The 20,254-nt window shown below is 42.8% G+C and overlaps 1 protein-coding gene across 7 annotated transcripts in view; it reads left to right on the top strand.

Annotated features, from left to right (window-relative positions):
- LOC148339789 (IQ motif and SEC7 domain-containing protein 1-like) overlaps positions 1-20,254 on the top strand; it is a 95,077-nt gene that overhangs the window by 68,077 nt on the left and 6,746 nt on the right. For 5 of the 7 annotated variants that reach the window (XM_088289525.1, XM_088289527.1, XM_088289530.1 and 2 more), the window contains 11 exons: positions 10,977-11,256; positions 11,329-12,581; positions 12,666-12,827; positions 13,573-13,695; positions 13,966-14,132; positions 15,036-15,175; positions 15,978-16,007; positions 16,978-17,103; positions 17,189-17,288; positions 17,486-17,647; positions 18,447-18,623. In XM_088289525.1, coding sequence (XP_088145651.1) covers positions 10,977-11,256; positions 11,329-12,581; positions 12,666-12,827; positions 13,573-13,695; positions 13,966-14,132; positions 15,036-15,175; positions 15,978-16,007; positions 16,978-17,103; positions 17,189-17,288; positions 17,486-17,647; positions 18,447-18,623 — 2,720 coding nt within the window. Of the gene's footprint in view, positions 1-4,703; positions 4,958-10,398; positions 10,686-10,976; positions 11,257-11,328; positions 12,582-12,665; positions 12,828-13,572; positions 13,696-13,965; positions 14,133-15,035; positions 15,176-15,977; positions 16,008-16,977; positions 17,104-17,188; positions 17,289-17,485; positions 17,648-18,446; positions 18,624-20,254 lie in introns of those variants that run through there. The other 2 variants (XM_088289531.1, XM_088289528.1) reach the window with 2 other exon arrangements.

The raw sequence follows: 20,254 nt of genomic DNA, 5'->3' as shown, positions 1-20,254 counted from the left end.
GTACACACAAGTATATCTTAAAGTATTTTTAGAGTGATGTGGTATTTCTTTAATGGATGTGTTATATAAAAATAAAAACGAATGTTTTCCCATAATTAAAATTTGGCAACTCTATTACGTTTGGGATTTGAGCTCAACACTTCCAGCTTGCACGCGCTGCTCAATCGGCTGATTCTTCCATGGGCTGATGACCCACTTTTCCCTCGACACACATTCAATAGGATCAACTGATCCCGAGTTAAATATCACAGAGGGTGTCTCATTTATTCTGCTGCCCACTACATTGCAAGCAAAACACATTCGCTACACTTTTTCCCTCCTTGACCTTCCTTTGCTAAACGTCGAGTATGCTTTCATTTATTCCTGCTTACTTTGCTAAAAGTGCACTCGCAACTCCCAGAACAACCTTGCCTCCAAATAAATTTGCTACAGATGGCTAAACCTTTTTTGAACGCGGTCTTGTCTTGAACCATTCCCGCGTCACGTTATACGCAAAGCCTCATGTAAACAGAGTCAAACAGGTGGGATTCTCTGACTGCCCCTTTAAATAGACACACCCAGGCCCCCACGTGCACCAATCCCGTCGTTCCTTCTGTACACAGCTTGTCATTTTACATCCTGAATCATTTGAATAACCCGCCTGCAGCTATTATAAACACGCCTGACCTCGGCGCACCCAAATGACATCATCGCATATTTCTTCTCCCGCTTGATCTCATATGGGCCTTGCAGTATCTTTTTCTGACCAGTGAGTGGCGCTGTCACTCCTGAAGGCCCCCCCTTCTGACTGCTTCCCCGTGGTCTGTTTTGTCTGCCAGCAGTGGCATCGCCTGGCTCATATAACCACCTCAGTTATTTATACCCGCTGTGGTGTTTATCACATTTACAGACAAGGCTCCTCTGACCCCGAAAACCACAAGAGAAACTTGCATTGTTACTGTTAGAAACAAAACAATGACATGCTGATTTCATATAATTGCAGATGTTAAGTTGACATCAGCAGTTTATTTCTGGGAATGCTTTCTCGCGCGCCTCAACACTGCATTGCTAATCTCGCTCACAGAGTGTTTACCACATCAGGTCACCTCACATGGGCGTATTTTTAGATCAGACAATTGTGCTGTAGTTTATTTCCGTGCCGGGGCTGGGCTTTGGATAATAAGCTTCAGAGTCATTTTGTTGGCTGACCAGCAAGCAAACGGAGAGGAAATTGTTCCAAAAGGACAAACAGTACCGTCTCCTAATAGTGGTAACAGTACACCATACATGACCTCCATATGTCTTTTATAGAGTGAGACAGATCACATATGCATGCAATCAAGGGTACAGCTTCGCCAGAATTCCCATAAATCGAATTTTACTGGATTGTACAAACTAGAACATGAACGTGGTTAGATTGTCATGTTAAAACTCTGCATTGTTCGCGTTGTGTCCACCGAAGAAAGCCCGGGAAAGACAGATTACTGGAAACATGTACTTGGACTGTTTCCATATCTTCACCTGACTGGCATATGTGTTTGGAATGTGAGAGGAAACCAGAACAAACCCGGTCAATCCCTGAATGAACATGCGTGATGTCAAGAGTGGAAGAGTTATTCAGATGACGTCATCAATCGTGTTGGTTGGCTGGAATGAATGATGCTTGTGTAAAATAAGGGGATTACGGCTGAAGACCATGAATACGAGTAGAAAAAAAAGTAAAGAACACAAAAAAGATCGAAGCTAAAACGGTTCATACATTGCGCTTGACCTGCTTTCGAAACCACGTCACAATCTATCGTTACGTTTTCAGTTCATCTGCACAAACTTTGCTGACAAAACATACGAAGCAGAAGCAACCCATCCTGTAATTCATGGGTGGGCAAACTTTTTGATTGGCGGGCGACAATGGGTACTAAAATGTGACAGAGGGGCCGGACCAGTAGCAGATGGATGGAGTGTTTTGGTCACCTCACCTCATCGGAGAAAAAAAATAAATTACATTTTAAATGAAAGTGAACTAAACCTTATTACAACAATATATGTCTTTGAAACCACAGTATTTAGAAAATAAAACATTAACAAGGTTTATTAGTTTTTTTTCAAGTTCTGCGGGCCGGATGAAAACGTTTAACGGGCCCCATGTGGCCCCCGGGCCGTAGTTTTCCCACCACTGCTTTAATTGCTTCTATTTCAGGTTTTATTTATAAACCATATTTGCTACCAGATGCCTTTTGTACAAAGATTTTATTGTTCCCAAGCAAAAAAAAAAAGACACCCCCCCCTCTCTCTTCCATACAAAGTCGTCTGTATATGCTTTTGTATCAAACTATGACATCAGGCCGTTCTAATTGTTTCCAGACCAGACAAGGGCTGAGTTTTCCTTTTATTTTTTTTCGTTTATTAGCACAGGTCTCTCTCAAGCCTCTGAAGAAATTGCAGATGCTGTTAATCGGCATATGATGTCACGTAGACTGTGGGCGACATACCAGAATCTTGTGACCCAAGTTTCCAGGAAGCTATCTGTTTCCTCTGTCATTTCATTTGCTATCCTTTTGTCGACTTTTGTAATTGTCTGTAATGCATGGGAAAGTCTTTTGTTTTGCTTTCTTTCGCTTGATAACGTGACAACTGTTTGTCTATAGCTGACCGCTATTTGCCTATTTGACCTTGTGCATTGTGCCTCGCTCCGAAAAGAAAGCAGGACTTCAGAACTCGTCGAGGGTGATGGAGTAGAGTAGAAAAGCAGAGCGACCATATGTACCGAGTTGAAGAAATTGTGTTTTATGAGCAGTGAGAGGGCCTCTGCTTGGAATTTTCAATGACATCATTCCAGAGCAGAGAAGCATGCAAGCTGAACCCAGGAGATGGATTGGGCCTTCACCAGACAGGATGACTAGACGGGATCGTAACACAAGAAATGCAGAAGCGGCCAGAGAATTCCACTGGACTGGCTTCTAGAGTTGTCATTAACAATATAATACACCCGTTTTACCTTGTATTTTTTTCTTCTTAAATTGGATCATTTCAGCTGAGCTCTCCTGATAGAATTTTGCTAATCCGACCCTTGTGCGCCTTGCCGAAACATTTATAATAGGCTCAGGGCTTATAAATGTCAAAATGAGACTCTGATAGTTCTTATCTTCTTCCCAAACAAATAAACGTTGCCGCTTCTCTGATCCCAGCGGTCTTTTAGGATTACAACGCCTGCACGGAGACGACTATCATCACGCACATATTTGGAAATCATTATCAGATAACTTGTTCCACTAAAGCGTCATCTTAAATAGATTTAGTTACCGAATGGGTTTGTTTTGTTTACAGGCACTCAGGAGGAAAGAGATTTTTGCTGCGAGCGTGGAACGGTTGCGTGATAAGTGAGATCTGTAAGTCGACTCTTCGGGGCTTTAGCATTAGCAGCTGTAGGCACTCGCGAGCAAGGCCGAGATCCCAAACTAAAATAGATTGGTGTTCCAGTCGTGCACATCATTGTCATTAATCTTTGTGACTCCTTTGACAAATCTGCGATGTCTGCCTGTAAGTAAAGAACACTGGCATCTTTCAGTGGGAAAACTACGGCCCGGGGCCACATGCGGCCCCGTCTAACGTTTTAATCCGGCCCGCTGAACTTGAAAAAAATTCAATGACTAAACCATGTTACTGTTTTATTTTCTAAATACTGTGGTTTTACAAAGACATATATGTATTGTTGTAATGCTTTTGTTAACTTTCATTTAAAATTAAATTTTATTTTTTTTTTCTCCGATGAGGTGAGGTTACCAAAACACTCCAACCATCTGCTCCTAGTCCGGCCCTTCTGTCAAATTTTAGACCCCATTGTGGCCCGCCAATCCAAAAGTTTGCCCACCCTTGCTATAAACGTATACTTCCAGTTTCCTGTGTCTGTTGTCATTAGACAGGAAATATCTTCAACGGAGGGCAGTTTTTCCCCAACCCCCTCTCTCAGAGGGGTGATTAGTCTTCAGCGCTGTCTGCAAAACAGACTCTGTTGAAGGGTCAACTGCAACCATGAAGGTGGATGGAAATTACTGGGATCTTTTAAAGAGATGCTTGCCAGGTAAAAAAAAAAAAAATCTGAAATTCTTATTTACTCAGTGTTTACAGATGAAAGACACTGAATCCACTCTAGTTCTTTTCTTAGTTCACGTCACTCCATAGCCTTGAGAGCCTCTATTAATAGAAATGCTCTCTTCAATCTGTACTCTCTGCTAAGAGAACATTTGTCGCAGCATCTCTTCATACTACTCCTTTCCTGTTTATGTACTAGATTTGCTCCAAAATAACGACCCCCCCCCCCCCCCCCCCCATCTCCAACTCTTTTTTTTAAGTTTTCGATTCGCTGATAACACTCCGGAAAAATGTGATTCTCTCACATCCTCTGGGTCATTTTTGTGTCCCTTCCCTTCAGGATGAGTGTTTCACAAGGGTTTTTTTTTTCCCATCCTCGTCTTTCTCGTTCTACCGGGCTACACTAACCCCCCCCCCCCCCCCCCCCCCCCCCACCACCACACCCCGCCCTCTTCCATAGCGCTCAGGGTCTGGCAAAAAAACCCACACTCCCCCGTGTCCAAACCTCCGCCCCCTTCACACATTTTGCAGCCCGGCACAACTCGATCACAGAGGAAGAGAGAGCTAACCCCCCCCCCCCCCAAAAAAGCTCCACTTGTCTGTCAGAGATTCTAGACCGCCACTTAACCCTGACCATGTCCGCCTACCTTCCACTGGGAGCTTTTTTTGCCAGACCAAGTGATGGCTCTGACTGCGCGGCGCGTGGCCATACAACCAGCAATCGCAGATGGCGCTTTGGAGATGAGTTTGTCCATTAGAGAACGCTTCTAGGCATCAAGAAGGACAGTTGGGACCGCTGATGTTCGGTGCTAGTGGTGGCCAGCATGTGGTGTTTGCAGTGTAACTCGGAGAAGACGCAGTCCTTGCTGGAATTGGAGCTGAATGGCTGGTAAGAGTCAGAGGAGAGTTATCAAATGAGAGAGTGTTTGTTTTTAGTCTGAGGGAAGGGGGGGGGGGGGGGGCTGAATGGATGAATGTTTGGTCATTGGATTGAGGTTGAGCTCATAAAGCTGTGTTTATTAAACAGCAGAGAGACGCCCTTGTGTGTGTCCACTCATATTATGCACTTATTTGCCCCCCCCCCCTCATCCACTTCATAGCTTACCAGTCTGCGGTTTTTGTTAAATGAGTGTGCCAGTGCACTTTAAATGGTCTCTCTGAGTCACTTAATGTCATCTTGGTGTGTTTCTTCTCACTGTATCTATGAGTTGTGGATTATTCCCCCTGCTTGAAGGGCATTCCTGTGGCGCGTTGCGACCCTCCTGCTTCCTGGACATGACTGTGTGCGTATTATTATTATTTTTTTTAAATAGCTGGATCCCCAAGGGCAGGTGTTGAGTGCACACTGGAGGGTTGTTGGATCATTCTGTACTGGAAGACAATGAAATTGACTCTTCTGTTATTGTTGTTGTGGTGTTTGTTGTTGAGATTTGACAGGAGGGAGGAGGAGGGCTGCCTTGGTTCAGACAGAATGAGGTCTGGAAGTATACAAGGGAGCCATATTGATTTGCGATGACTTTAAGTACTGTGAGCACAGCCCACTTTGCACACTCAATCACATTTTCTGTGCAGTGTCTTTGTTTCAAGCAGCATTCAAATAGCCCAAAAATCAAAATAATCTCAGCCAGTTGGTCCCAGCGAATATTCATGGTTTGGCATTCTCAAATCACTCATTTCCATATATTTAGGGGGAACCTGTTATTCACAAAAAAGAACAAACAAAAAAAACATGCCGTCTAGATGTGCAGTCTTGTTTACCTATGATGTCCTACAGTAGAGCAAGCACATGGTTTTGTTTGCTGTGATGGGATGAACACGTCACTCAACTCCCTTAGTAGATAACAAGTCCATCGCTATAAGCTTTAGCTTTGCATGTTGCTATTATGCGTTGTGTAAAGCCATTGTGGACCATATTCAGCACTTCTGGCCGTGACATTCGTTGGAATAGCGCATCGGCGCTTGTTTAGTCCCTTCACAGGCAGCAAGCATGCTTTCAACTATCCCGTTTTTATTGAGCAGAGAATGTCAGTGTTGTTGGACCGTTGCGATGGTACGGCTGAGCGGAGCTGGGAGAATATGTCCCAGAGGAAATCTGGACCGGGGTGAAAGTTGGCGCTAAAAAAATGAAAACTGACTGAAGATAGATGACTAAATAGGAACCAATCTTTCTGTTTGTATGTTGGGATCGTACGAACACTTTCACACCGCGCAAAAAATCAATTTCTGTTTTAAGCCTCCAAAAAAATAGTAAAACAGTCTTGATAGTACACATATTGTGCTTTACAACAATACTTAACCATGTTTGTAATTTCATATGTACCTGTGGATGAATTTGTGAAGTTATCTTTATTCTCTCCAATTTTCTCTTTCTGGAACCACCTGCGTCTTCCTTGCCTTACAATCCAAATTTTTATACATTAAAAAAAAGTGATGTGGTCCAACATATTGTATGAGGAACTTCAGAACCCAAAACAAGGTTGCACAGTTCACTGTTCACCTCGTCAGATTCAGAAGCATCGTGCAACAGCTTCAAACATTTGCAATAAGACGGAATGAAATGTGCTGCAATACTGGCATACTTTTATTTTGTATTTTACCGGCTACAATAAATTTTTGCCCAGCTGTCGCCGACACGACCCGGCATATTTTTCCGGTATGCTGGGACTTTTCGACTTTAGAAGTTCCGGTGTTGGTCGCTCTGGTAATTACACAAAACTTGTGGACGGACATGATGCTATTGTAGAAGCTTTTCTATTTTGGGGCAAATTGCTCCGGAAAAAAATTGGTGATCAACACACCAAAGAGTGTCCGTCTGGTTTAAAACGTAGTTGCTACTTATGTGTTAGTCATTTAATGTTCAACATCTGCTCGTGCCCTTCGTCAAGTACATCGCACTTATTAAAGCCAGGCGAGTGTGTACGGCTTTTACAGTTCTACAGCTTACAATAAGATGAAACGTTCCTTCAAAGCGTTTGATGTGGGCGACAGTCGCATGCGGACGCGCAACTGGGGAGGCTTGATGACAAGTTTATGATTTGTGGAGGCACCGAGCCCCGCTGCTTTTGAACCCAAATGTTTTATGATGCTCCTGTCAACTTTGTTACAAACTCCCACCGAGCGACTTGTCACGCTGTTGGATGGAGCAGCATCCCCGTTTGCCGCCATGCCACACGGCAAAATAATCCATTAACGCAAGTGTTGGCAACGTGGCCATTTGGGTTCTCTGCGACTTTTTCTGGCGGCGTGCATGTTGTTGTGTGGTCCTCCAACCTTCCACCTGAGATATTCATTCTCCTTACTGTATTCATGTGTGCAGAGCAATAACATCTGCTTTTGTTGTCTTTGGAGTCCCATGTCGTTTGTGCGTGTGTGTCGAAAATGGTCTAATTGAGGTGTTGCCAAATAGCATGGAAAAAAAAAATGTCTTGATAGATGAAGAAGGCAGGAGGGCTGGATTACATTTGTATACAGTTTGATGATTTGGGATTATTACTCATATTCGACTTGAAACCCGAGTCATTTTTGTGCTCCCTCCAGGAAAGCATGATGCACTTCCTTAGCAACCCATATTGATGCCATTGAAGTCAGCTATTTTTGCGTGCCGGAAATCGTAATGCTTGGCCATTTACACTATTTTTTTGATTATTTAAATAGTGCGGGAGGAAAAAAAAAAGGCTGATAGGAGAGTTAATTTTCACACAAGTGTTCCCAGAATGCAATTATCGCTGTCGATGAATACCAATCAACCAGTTGACATTTTATTGGGCTGCATATTGACGGATATTTAGTTGAGCAGTCAAGTGGGGAGTTCAACCGATTCAAACGGCCGCTTCTTCATTTGAGAGGAAGCAGCTCACACTTCCTCTGTAGCGGGAGTCTGCTCTTCATTAACCTTCCTCTATTCCCAGACCTCCTGTAGATGTGACTCCGCTTTTCCGGGATGGAGGAATGTTTCTCCCTCAGGTCCGACTGAGGGAATGGGCTGAGGCTTGGGCAGGGTTTTTTTTTTTTTTTTTTTGAGAAGGGGGGGGAACTGCCCTCCCAGATCCCTCAATCCCGTAGCTGCAAATCACTGCCAGCTGAGCTGCTTATCCACGCCGACATCGGAGCTGGTGCTCCTGGTGGATAAAAGCCAGCAGTGAGACGCACGCCACTGGGTGGCTATCTCTTGCCATCCTGGGCGGAAGAGGACTTCACATTTCTCTCATATTTCTATGTTGGCTTATTTGTTCTAAGAGTTTTCCGTAGCAAAGAGCGAGCTGGAGTGTCTGGAATCGCGCCCTGCTCCTTTACTGCTAGTTCCCACCCTCTTTTTCCCTCTCAACATCCATTTCACTCCTCTTGGCACGCTTCATGCGTTTCCATTTTTTTTTTCTCCGTTTTTCACCACTATGAGCGACTGACCTCATTGACGACGCTTTACCCCACACCCCCAGCACAAAATGGAAGGGAAGATGCTTGGTGCCATGTGGCTAACAGAACACAGGCCAAATGAACTGTTTTCTTTAATGTTCTAAAATTTTTAAAAATTAATAGAACTCATCATCTCATATAAATCATACTACAATACGCTGTTGTTTAAAAATGAACTCACAATAGTGTTTGTTAAATTTTGATAGACAGTACAGGAACATTTTTCAAAATATTTTTAATAATTTCTCAACTATAGATGACCTACTTTTTCTGTACACTGCAGACTTATTGTTATAATATGCATTCTCTTCTTTAGCTTCTGACCATGTCTTATATATTGTTGTATCCGAAATTAATTATTATTTTTTATTTTATTTTTTTTTTTTATTTTATTTTGCAAAACTATACTGACCAGAGACAGTTATTTTAATTAATTTATTGTATTTTGCAAAACCGAACTGAACAGTTACATTTATATTTATTTATTTATTTATTTTTTGCAAAACCGAACGGACCAGAGACTGTTTTTTTTTTATTAATTTATTTTATTTTGCAAAACCGAACAAAACAGTGACATTTTATTATTTTTTATTTTTTTATTTTATTTTTTTTTGCAAAACCGAACTGACCAGAGACAGCACTCCGGTGCTGAGATTACACACAAGGTGTGTGAATGGTAGCATTGCACTTGACAGATGGATAGGGGAGTTTTTTTCCCCCATCCAATGCTGATTATGAAATGGACTGTTGTGTTGCACTAGATTGTGTCATTGCGGTTGTATTAAAGCTACTGTTTGTGTGCTAGTGTGCACTTCAACTTTCTACGTGCCTGCTAGGAAGAGGCAAAATTTCAGCCGCTAAACCCTGATAGGATCATCTCCAGCCACGTATAATCTCAGTATCCATTAAAAAGACAAAAACATTTCAGTTCTTGGAACTGCGCTTAATGTTTTCTTCTTACTGATTTTCACAACCACTTTTAGCCACACGCACATCCTTAGTTGTTTTCAGAAGAGGCTATTTTAATGCATATGCCCTAAGGATTTTCATGCTATTCTTATTAATATGGTGAGTGCCTGGTCTGAGGTCGGGGGACTCAAATCGTAAGGGGTCGCAAATACATTTTTCAATTCTAGGAATGTCAGGTAAAGTGTGATAATACTGTAATATTTAAAACATTATGTATCTTTCACTTAAAACAAAAAATACTTACTGGAATAAAATGGAAAAAAAAAATATGGAATAATATATATAATTTCCACAAAAAAAAGCCAAAACAAAATGCATCAGGTGGCGGAGAAGAATGTTTTTTTTTTCTATAGAAAAAATAAAAAAACACATTAAGGAATAAACTATATAATGGTGCTTCACACTTTGTGTGTGATGAAGCCAACCAAAGCAATTACAGATTAGTAAGTGAACCCAAAAATAGGATAAAAAAAATAATAACCAAAATGAGGCCGATCACAAATGATATCTCGAAGGCTTTACAGTATCAATATTTATACAGTTAACCCCATGACATCCTTTCTTCTGCTCTTAATATGAAAGACAACACGTTTAGCGTGATCTGATTTGAAATTAATATTCCCAAGTAGAAACAATAGTAAAAACGTATGCAAATATTTTGCGCTGGTGGGTGAAACATTTCGGCCTTTTAACTAGTGTTGCTAATAGATGGACATTTTGTCGTTTTCTGTGTCACACTGTTTTCATTTGTCGCTCTCAGAGTTGGTGGTGTCCTTTGACAGCAAGCTGTTGTAATGGCATGTCAGAGTCAGGCTGACTAATAAAGGAAGTGGATTGTGTACAGTGTTGTGGGTGTGCCGAGTCGCAGCTCAAACTCATTTGCTTGCAGGGGCCGCTCTGTAACATTTACTCGAAGAAATATGAAGTGTAGCAGCTCAGGGCACAGCTGCCTGCAGAATGCGTATTTGCTCGGTCGTATTTAAAATTGGACTTTGAGACAAGTGCTTCAACAGTGTGACGTTGCTCCGGCAAACATCATGCAACTCCGTGCGATCGCTGATTGGTCCTTTGGGTGGCATAAAGGGAAGTTTCCTGGAGGAGGCTGTGTACTCTGGACCTGACTCGGCTGAAAGAATGGTGGACAAGATATGGAGGAAGAGTTGGCATTTTCTAGAAAATCGAATGTCTTTTCGGAGTAAACAGTCGCCTTGTTGTTTGGCTGAGTGTAAGAGTGAGTGAGTAACTGCTTGTTTTTCTTCGCATTAACTCGAACACATCCTATGAGCGAATCGCCCGGCTGTGACATTGGTGCAGAACTTTAGTGCTCTTTTTTCTGATGTATAATTAAAAACAGTGTGTAGACATTTCTGCCTCTCTCCATTTCAAATCAGAGTATAAGGAAGTTACAGTCTACTTTCTTAAACGGCATAACGCTTGAAGGCCATCAAGACCTTGGATTCATCTATTCCCGTACGATCGAGATTCTAATTACATGAATGTTGTTGATCCTTTTTTCCTGATCGCAGTGTGGAAGGGGACGGACGGTCCAATGAGAGCGGTCCTTCCCTCGATGCCGGAGCAGGATATGGGCCAGGCCCGGTGACTCACGGCTCGGCCATCAGCCCTGACCGCTTTGAGAGCTCCCTCTACAGCCACGGGGTACAACCTGGGCCTCAAAGACCCCGTCGGCCCAAGCTCCAGCACTCTCAGTCCATCCTTCGGAAGCAGGCGGAGGAGGAGGCCATCAAGCGCTCTCGCTCGCTCTCGGAGAGCTATGAGCTCTCCGCGGACCTCCAGGATAAACAGGTATTTGTCAAATGAACATCGACGCAATGACCATCGTGAGCCCAATTTGACATTCTTCTGTCTTCTCCTCAGGTGGAGATGCTGGAGCGCAAATATGGCGGACGATTCATAACCCGGCATGCGGCTCGCACGATCCAAACCGCCTTCCGCCAGTATCAGATGAACAAGAATTTTGAACGTCTCAGGAGCTCTATGTCTGAAAATCGCATGTCCAGACGGATCGTTCTCTCCAACATGAGGATGCAGTTGTCGTTTGAGGGTGCGGAGAAAGTGCACAGCTCCTACTTTGAAGGGAGGCAGGTGTCCATGACAGAAGACGGCGCCCCGCTGTCCATGTTGCAGTCAGAATGTGGGGATATACAAGTCCATCAGCAGGCGTCTCATCCAGCCCAACAGGGTGATCTGACAGACGCCATCACGGAACTCGAGGACGCCTTCTCCAGGCAGGTCAAATCCCTGGCCGAGTCGATAGATGACGCACTGAACTGCCGCAGCCTTCAGGGGGATGACGGACCGGACCCCGAGGTGGAGAGGGAGGTTCCCTATCAGGTGAAGTCCCACCGCAGGGCAGCCGGACACATTCGCGACGACGCCGTGGCATCTTACAGTGATGTCACTCTGTTCATCGACGAGGACGACATGTCTCCTCCCATTGCTCTGTCGAGGTCGGGAGAGCAGGCCCCTGGCACGGAATCAGACATGCGCTTGCGCTCAGTTAACTCCTCCCAGGACTACTGGCCTATTGACCCTAAAGATGAGGGTCGTGACACGGACACGAGCTGCCGCAGCACTCCTTCTCTGGAGTGCCAAGAGCAGCGCATGAGAATGGACCATCTTCCTTTGTTGACGATAGAACCTCCCAGCGACAGCTCCGCCGAATTAAGCGATCGCTCCGAACGCGGATCGGTCAAAAGGCCGCCCGTGTACGAGCCGCACGGCCACATCGTAACATCATCCCAGGCGAGCCCCAAACATATTTCCCATGGACCTCCACCCCGAGCGCCGTCCCGGGATGAGGACGCGCCTCTACGTCACCGCCACCGCCAGTTGGAGAGCCACCTAGCAATCAACGGCTCCGCTAATCGGCAGAGCAAATCCGAGTCTGACTTTTCGGACGGGGACAACGATAGCATCAACAGCACATCTAACTCCAACGACACGATCAACTGCAGCTCCGAGTCCTCGTCGAGGGACAGCCTGCGAGAGCAGACGCTCAGCAAGCAGACCTACCACAAAGAGACTCGCAACAGCTGGGATTCGCCCATTTTCAGCAACGATGTGATTCGCAAAAGACATTACCGCATCGGCCTGAATCTCTTTAACAAGTAAGCAACAACTACATGCTTTACTTTTGAGTTCATTTCTACTATTGATATATCTCCCGCTTTTATTCTCGGGGGATTCATCAGGAAGCCGGAGAAGGGCATCCAATACTTGACCGAGAGGGGCTTCATCCCTGACACGCCGGTTGGTGTGGCTCACTTCTTGCTGCAAAGGAAAGGCCTGAGCCGGCAGATGATTGGCGAGTTCCTAGGAAATAGACAGAAACAGTTCAACAGGGATGTTTTGGAGTGAGTATGACACTGTGAAAGCATTTTGACCCTCTTCATGATAAAATGGATGCATTTATTGTATGTACTCGTTTTTTATCCTTCTTACTGAATACTATCGCAGCAGACCTTTTTCACTCGATGCTACCTACTCTGCCCAATGTGGTTGGAATTGAGATTATTGTAACATTGTAAATACAAGAGACCGCCAGTCGTCTCATTGCTGATGTTTCATAATATGTTTGGACTGATGCAACTACAAAAATCATCTTGTTTTAAATTGGTCCGCATCTCGCGCAAATTGTGGGCTTTCACTGTATGGTTTAAAGTTGTAATAACACCGTGTGCCACTAGATGGTACACATGGCTTGGTTACGCTTGCACCAAATTTTCTACTGTTATGCAGCTTGACACTGTCTTGATTGGATTTTTCGTTTATGCGTGAGAGCTCTGCACCGTAAAAAAAGAAATCTGGTTAATGATAGTGAAAAGCCAATAGAAAAGTAGGAAATATTGTCAAGAGCAAAAGTTGGGCCACATCCTCGTTGCTTCACTCAAGTTCCGCTGTCACTCGCGAAAATTGAATCTAATTGAATGAACACTGCCATGCCATGCAAATGTGAGCGTCTCTTTATTGTTTTGCTGGAAATATTCTTCTAAAATTGATAGTCACGTGAGTCTGGTCTAATTCTTATTGTTGCTGTATTCTGTGCATCATCTTGTATATTTTGCGCTCTATCTCTCCGTATGCGTGTGTGCTGTGTAGCTGTGTGGTAGATGAAATGGACTTCCAGAGCATGGAGCTGGATGAAGCCCTCAGGAAATTTCAGAACCACATCCGTGTCCAGGGAGAGGCCCAGAAGGTGGAACGACTCATTGAAGCCTTCAGGTACACACACACGCCCACACACACACTTTTATAAGACTGCCGTACTGCACTCGGTGACAAAGATGAGCTCGATGGGGAGATAGAAACTATGCTAATTACTTATGGATGCCATTGTCACTGGTGTTCCTCCTCTTGAGCAAAGGTATCGATGAGAACAAGGAACCATTGACAGCACATACTTCCCATTTCCTTTAAGCAACACAGAACACATTTACATCATTTCCCCTCTTGCATTATGTAATCTCGTAGCGTGTCATGTCATTTCTCCAGCCAGCGCTACTGCATCTGCAACCCTACCGTGGTGCGACAGTACAGGAACCCTGACACGATTTTCATCCTGGCCTTCGCCATCATCCTCCTCAACACAGACATGTACAGTCCCAACGTCAAACCTGAGAGGAAGATGAAGCTGGAGGATTTCATCAAGAATTTAAGAGGTACTTAAGTGCATATTGCACACAGAATTTATTGGAAGCTACCAGCTTAAACATCCAGGTTTCCACTCATTTTCCATGCATCTGAGCATTCACGCAAACTCCCCCGAGCGATCCTTGGACCACAATGACCAATAACAGAGCTGCACACAGGAGGCATATATCAAAATAACACCTCTGTCCAAAAACTGAGATCATATGTTACAAAAATAAAACTTCGCAGAAATATGATAAATACATCAAATCAGCCCTGGTTTGTTACTTTCATTTTCGCGCAAGTCTGTATTTTCATAATTAAAACTTAATGCCGTCTGCATAAATATGGTCCCACGTTGTCTACTCATAAAATGGAAAACATTTCATTTAATAAAACAAAAATATTTCTGGTCTCCTGACCTCTGAAAGTCATGAAAGAGCATCATTTAAGGGAGTCGTGAACCACGCCCATATTTGGACTTCCTGAATGAAAGCGTCTGCATTGTCTCGTCAAAGATGCGTGTGAGTGCGCCAATGTACGCCTCAAACTACCCTCAGGCAAGCTACCGAAACTGGAAGGGAAGTGGGAATGGTGTGGTGTCCTCTTTGTAGATTAAGATGGGGTGGAAATACAGTTGACATGTAATGTGTGTGCGTGATGTGCGCAGAATATGTCTGTAAATTTCTTTACATTTTGGAATTGTCTGAAAGTAAAATGACCCCTACATGGCCCAAGTGCAACTCTTCCACCAATATTTAATAATTTAGGAAGAAGTTCCAAGTCAAATCCGGCGTCGTACTGATGCTTGAGGGACTTGGGAGGGATTTGTGTGATTGCTCCAAATAAAATGTCCAGTTGCTCCAGTCAGAACGTGTCATTCATTTTAATTAATTCCTTGTGTTGTATAATTGTGGCTCTTTGTGTGGCAGGTGTGGATGATGGTGAGGATATACCCAGGGAAACTCTGGTTGGAATCTATGAGAGGATCCGAAAGCGGGAACTGAAGACCAATGAAGACCATGTGTCGCAGGTCCAGAAGGTTGAGAAGCTCATCGTTGGGAAGAAACCAGTGAGTATTAATGTCAAAATTTGTCAGGTTTAACATCAGACAGGTAAATCTTATAGAGTCGCTATTTGGTCATTCTAAATTTCCCTTAAATGTATTGATTTATTTTTTTGGGGTCAAAGTAGGTACATGCAAAGAGGTAATGGGGGCTGCCTTTCACACCTTTACACACAAAGTCCTCCGGAGATATCACCTCGTGCTTTTGTCCAATTAAAACTTGTCCACATCGTCATCTGGACCTCGGGGAAAGAAACGTTCTAAAATGTAAAAAAATTAAAGTGCCATTAGTGCACTATTATAAGTGACTCACCAGCCAGTTGTCATTTCGTTTTTGTGTATTAATTATCAAAGCTCCAGCCTCTAGGTTGCGTTCCAAATGATTGTGCAGACGATGATGTCTCTGGCATGCAACAGTGTGAATAAATAATGCAGGCTCTGGGAGAGCTTTTGTCTTTTACTGCGTACTTGGTTTCCAGTGGGATGAAATCAGCTGCACCAGTAACAAGTGGATGAGCTGAAATTAATCGCTCATTGCTCTTCGTGGCAGGATTGTCCCAGGAGTGCGCTAGCGTCCACATTTCTTTAGGAATTGTAACACAATGATGTGATAGTCATCAAATGCCGAATGCTGAGTAAGTTTCTGGGGGTTGTTTTGTGTCACACACACTCCCTTGTGTCCTTCCGCTGCAAATGATGCATACAAAATGCAAAATACAGTCCAAAGCAGTGAGTTTTATAACTGAGTGTAAGGAGTTTATGTTTTGATCCTATAAACTTATTTTTTTTTTTTTTGCTTTGCTTTTAGATCGGATCACTCCATCATGGCCTGGGATGTGTAAGTTGCCCAAACAAAATTGACACTGGTCACTTTAAAGAGAGACATTAACGATGATCAGTCACGATCGATGTTCCATTCAATTCGAAAGGGAAGAACGGTTGTTTTTGTCGAAAATGGCAGTGTGTTGTCCTGATTAGTCACTGACAATGTGACTGGTAGATCTGATCTTTGAGCAACCAGAGCACGTTTTTTTTCGTACATAATCTATATTTTTCTAATAGTGATGTCAAGTGATAAAATTTTTTTAAACTAATTAATCGCAAAGAAAATTCCCTAATTAATTGCAATTAATCAAATTTTTTCTACTGCTGGTTTTTGTGCAGCTTTTGACGGGTATTTATTTTTTTATATATTTTATATATATTTTTTAATTCATATATATATATATATATATTTTTTTTTAAGTTGGGAGATGCTAAAATTTTGCAGCAACCGGAAAGAAAAAAATCAATCCTACGGTTTTGTGTTGTAATATAAATTGTTGCCTTTTATGTCGAAATGAAAAGCAGCATTTAGAAAAAAAAACTGAAACTTGGAATTTAAACAGTGCAACACTTGCACAATGTACAGAAGAGCTGTACCAAATATTTTGCCGAGGGAAAAAACGTTGCATATTAATCGGTTTTATAATGTGCAAAAAATAAATTGAAAAATATATTTTTTTAATTAACTCATTAACATGATTGGTGTCTTTACAAAGATGAATATCATCAATTATTAGTAATAGTAGTAGATGGTAATAAGAGTGATTTATTTTTATTTGTTTATTTTTAAATTGCAGAAGAGGTAAAACTGGTAGCCCTTTAACATAAATTAGTACCCAAGAAGATGCTCTCACTTTCACAAAAGTTTGCTGACTCCTGGTCAGTGCGGAAGCAGTTTTTCTTTCTTTTTTAGTTACTCAGCCCATTTGACTACAGTGACCACGGATGTGCTAATCTGTGTTCTTTTTTTTCCCTACCGGAAGGTTCTATCGCTGCCCCACCGCCGCTTGGTGTGTTACTGCCGCCTCTTTGAAGTGCCAGATCCAAACAAGCTCCAGAAGCTGGGCCTGCATCAGCGGGAGATCTTCCTGTTCAATGACCTACTTGTGGTAAATGTTCCCCTCATCCCTTTTCCAATGTCGTCTTCTTTCCGATCAACCAGTTCTCACCTGATTGACCCGTTGTGGTTTTTAGGTGACAAAGATTTTTCAGAAGAAGAAGAACTCCGTGACATACAGCTTCAGACAGTCCTTCTCTCTCTATGGGATGCAAGTTATGCTTTTTGAAAACCAGTGTAAGTCCTTTTGATGGGGTTGGATTTTTTTTTATTCACTATTTGTGCTTTAGGTGCTGTCACGTGGTCACAAGAAATCCAGTTCTGATAAAAATGTATTTATGTTCTACCTGACAGGTAGCAACAAACTTTTGTCAGCGTTTGAGTCGGCTCAGTTCAAATCGAGTATGTGTGTTCATGAGACTCCCTCTCTGCAGATTACCCAAATGGAATCAGACTTACGTCAGCCATCCCAGGTGCGGACATCAAAGTCCTCATCAACTTTAACGCGCCCAACCCCCAGGACCGCAAAAAGTTCACAGATGACCTGCGAGAGTCCATTGCTGAGGTTCAGGAAATGGAGAAATACAGAATAGAATGTGAGCTGCTGGGTTTTTTTTTTCCACTCGCCTCTATCGCCCCTCTGTCTTTCTCTTCCCGACCTCACTCATTGGTCTGATGTTGCGAAAACAACGATCATAAGGTGTACCGAATTAAAAGGCCCTGTTTACACCTGCCGTGGGCAAGCTATGGCCCGGGGGCCACATGCGGCCCGTTAAATGTTTTAATCCGGCCCGCCTAACTTTAAAAAAATTAAATGAGTAAACCTTGTTAATGTTTTTCAAAGACATATATATATATATTCTTGTAATGCTCTTGTTCACTTTCATTTCAAATGAAAGATGAGGTTACCAAAACACTCCATCCATCTGCTCCTGGTCCGGCCCGTTTGTCAAATTTTAGAACCCATTGCGTCCCGCCAAACAAAAAGTTTGCCCACCCCTGCCTTACACCTTCAACATCCGCATGCTGTCGTTAGTCACGTCCGCCTTTCCTCTAAGCAGGAAATGCTTCCAGTCAGTCAAGCGGAGCGCTCATCAAAGTCAACAACATTTACAGATTCTCGAGCTCGGCGCACACAATAGGCGCGGCATTTGCAGAAGTCCATTTTTGAGCAAATATAAGACTTTTAAGTGCACCTCGTGGTCGTGAAAAAATATGGCAGGCTTCATATGATTAATGCCATTTCTGGGCATGAAATTGATATCACAATTATAACAAAATAATGCTTGGATATTCAGGCGGTAAATGTTTTAAAACCATATTGCAAATAATTTTGAGCGCGCACACAAGCTGCCCCCCACTTACCTTAAGCATTCTTTGGATCCCTTTTCACAGCCGAGCTTGAGAAGCAGAAGGGGGTGGTGAGGCCCAGCATGTCGCAGAGCTCCGGTTTGAAGAAAGAGGCTGGCAACGGCAGCATGAATCGTGCAAGTCTGGACGACACCTACGCCATGGGCGAAGGGCTCAAGAGGAGTGCCCTCAGCAGCTCCCTGCGAGATCTCTCCGAAGCAGGTACCACCTGCGCTGCTTTTGTCTTTTCCAGAAGTTTGTTTCAAGGAAAAGAGCTCCTCTGTCATCCACTTATTCGTGATAGCAAAATGTTCTTTCACTGCACGCCACATTGGCTTTAGAGCCTCCTCACCTTAAAATCCACTCTCCCACTCATTGGATATTTTGCTTTACAAAGTACGTTGCGTGTGACCTAGAGTGACAACAGACTATTTGGTTTTTTTTTAACCTACCTTTATGAAGAAAATGTTCGCTGTATTGTGTTTACACGGCGAGGAAATGACATTGAGAAGTCCGATTTTCTAATACTGCAGCACAGGCCACATAGGGACTTCGAAGTGGATTTTTGTAAATTTAAGCATTCAGTATGCTGTACTTGAAGGGATGAAAGTTGCAAGTTGTAGAATGACAAAAAAAAAAAAGGAAAACAAATAGCAACACGACTTTTGACCCCAGTTACCTGTAACATCGACAATCAATGTGGGTGAAGTGACGACCTCATTGTTAAATTTGGACTGGAAGAAGGATAATGACATTTGGATTCAGTTACCTTGGTCATCTTGCGTTTAAATATCCTTTAAATTCCAATTAGTATCTTAATTTGAAAGAATTATGAAAATATGCCGAGCAATTGAAATTTGACCCTATGCAAAGCACGACGACGTATTTCTCTTGACTGTTTGGTGAGTCAAGTATGTAAACAACTGCATTCTCTGGATAGCTTAATAACCAGTGAAAACACGTTTTGTTAGTGTTGATGAGTATTTTTGTTGGCCGCCAGAACTGTCTATTAATCACGCACTTGCACTTTATGCACGGAAGAAAGGAGAGATGAACAATATGATCCAGAAACAACAGTAGGCAACCTTCGATATAAGTAGTTTTTTTTTCAGTGGATAATTGATTTTTGAAAAATTTCCCAAACTGAGTCTGAATCATGACCACGTGTATTATTCAGACTTGGTTTAATTGAGGAAAGTGGTGGTTTTTGATGCCTATGCTGATCTTTCTGTATATTTGGAATGCTGCTATGTTTTTTTTTTTTTGCTACCATTTTAATGCTGGTCTGATACTTAAGTCGGTTCATTGTTCACTTTTGAGCTGAAGTTAATCGAATTGCACCAGAGTTGAGTTTGCACGTATCTCGGTCTGTTTGTTTGGCGTGTATCAGATTTTGGATGATATTTCACCCTCACGTCCAAGATAAACATGGGGTCTATGTGTATATGTATATTGCATATATAATATACATTTCCCTGATTTAACAATCTCAGCTACCCAGCCTATTTTGTTAGTCACACACCGAGCGACGCGGGCGAAAACCCACTGCGTGGGGTTGCAACCACCCGTTTTCATGAGTGGCCAACTATGGCCACTGGATTTGCTTTGATTCAAAATTTGAGTCAGTAAACAGCGTTGCAAAGTCGGCAACTGCGTTAAAAGAAAAAATAAAATCAAATAATGGCTGACAGGCTGTGCCATTATAATGTGTGTGCATGCGTGTGTGTGTGTTTCGGGGGGGTTGAAAATCATTGTATTGTGTTTTATTTACGTTTTACACAACGTCCAAACGTCATTAAATTTGGGATTTGTATGTATATACGTGTGTGCGTCTTAAATGTTTGCATATATGT

The sequence above is a fragment of the Idiotropiscis lumnitzeri genome, chromosome 3, assembly GCF_059441095.1.
Source record: "Idiotropiscis lumnitzeri isolate Australia: NSW breed Sydney's pygmy pipehorse chromosome 3, RoL_Ilum_1.0, whole genome shotgun sequence".
NCBI lineage: Eukaryota > Metazoa > Chordata > Actinopteri > Syngnathiformes > Syngnathidae > Idiotropiscis > Idiotropiscis lumnitzeri.
This window is presented reverse-complemented; position numbering and strand designations above follow the sequence as displayed.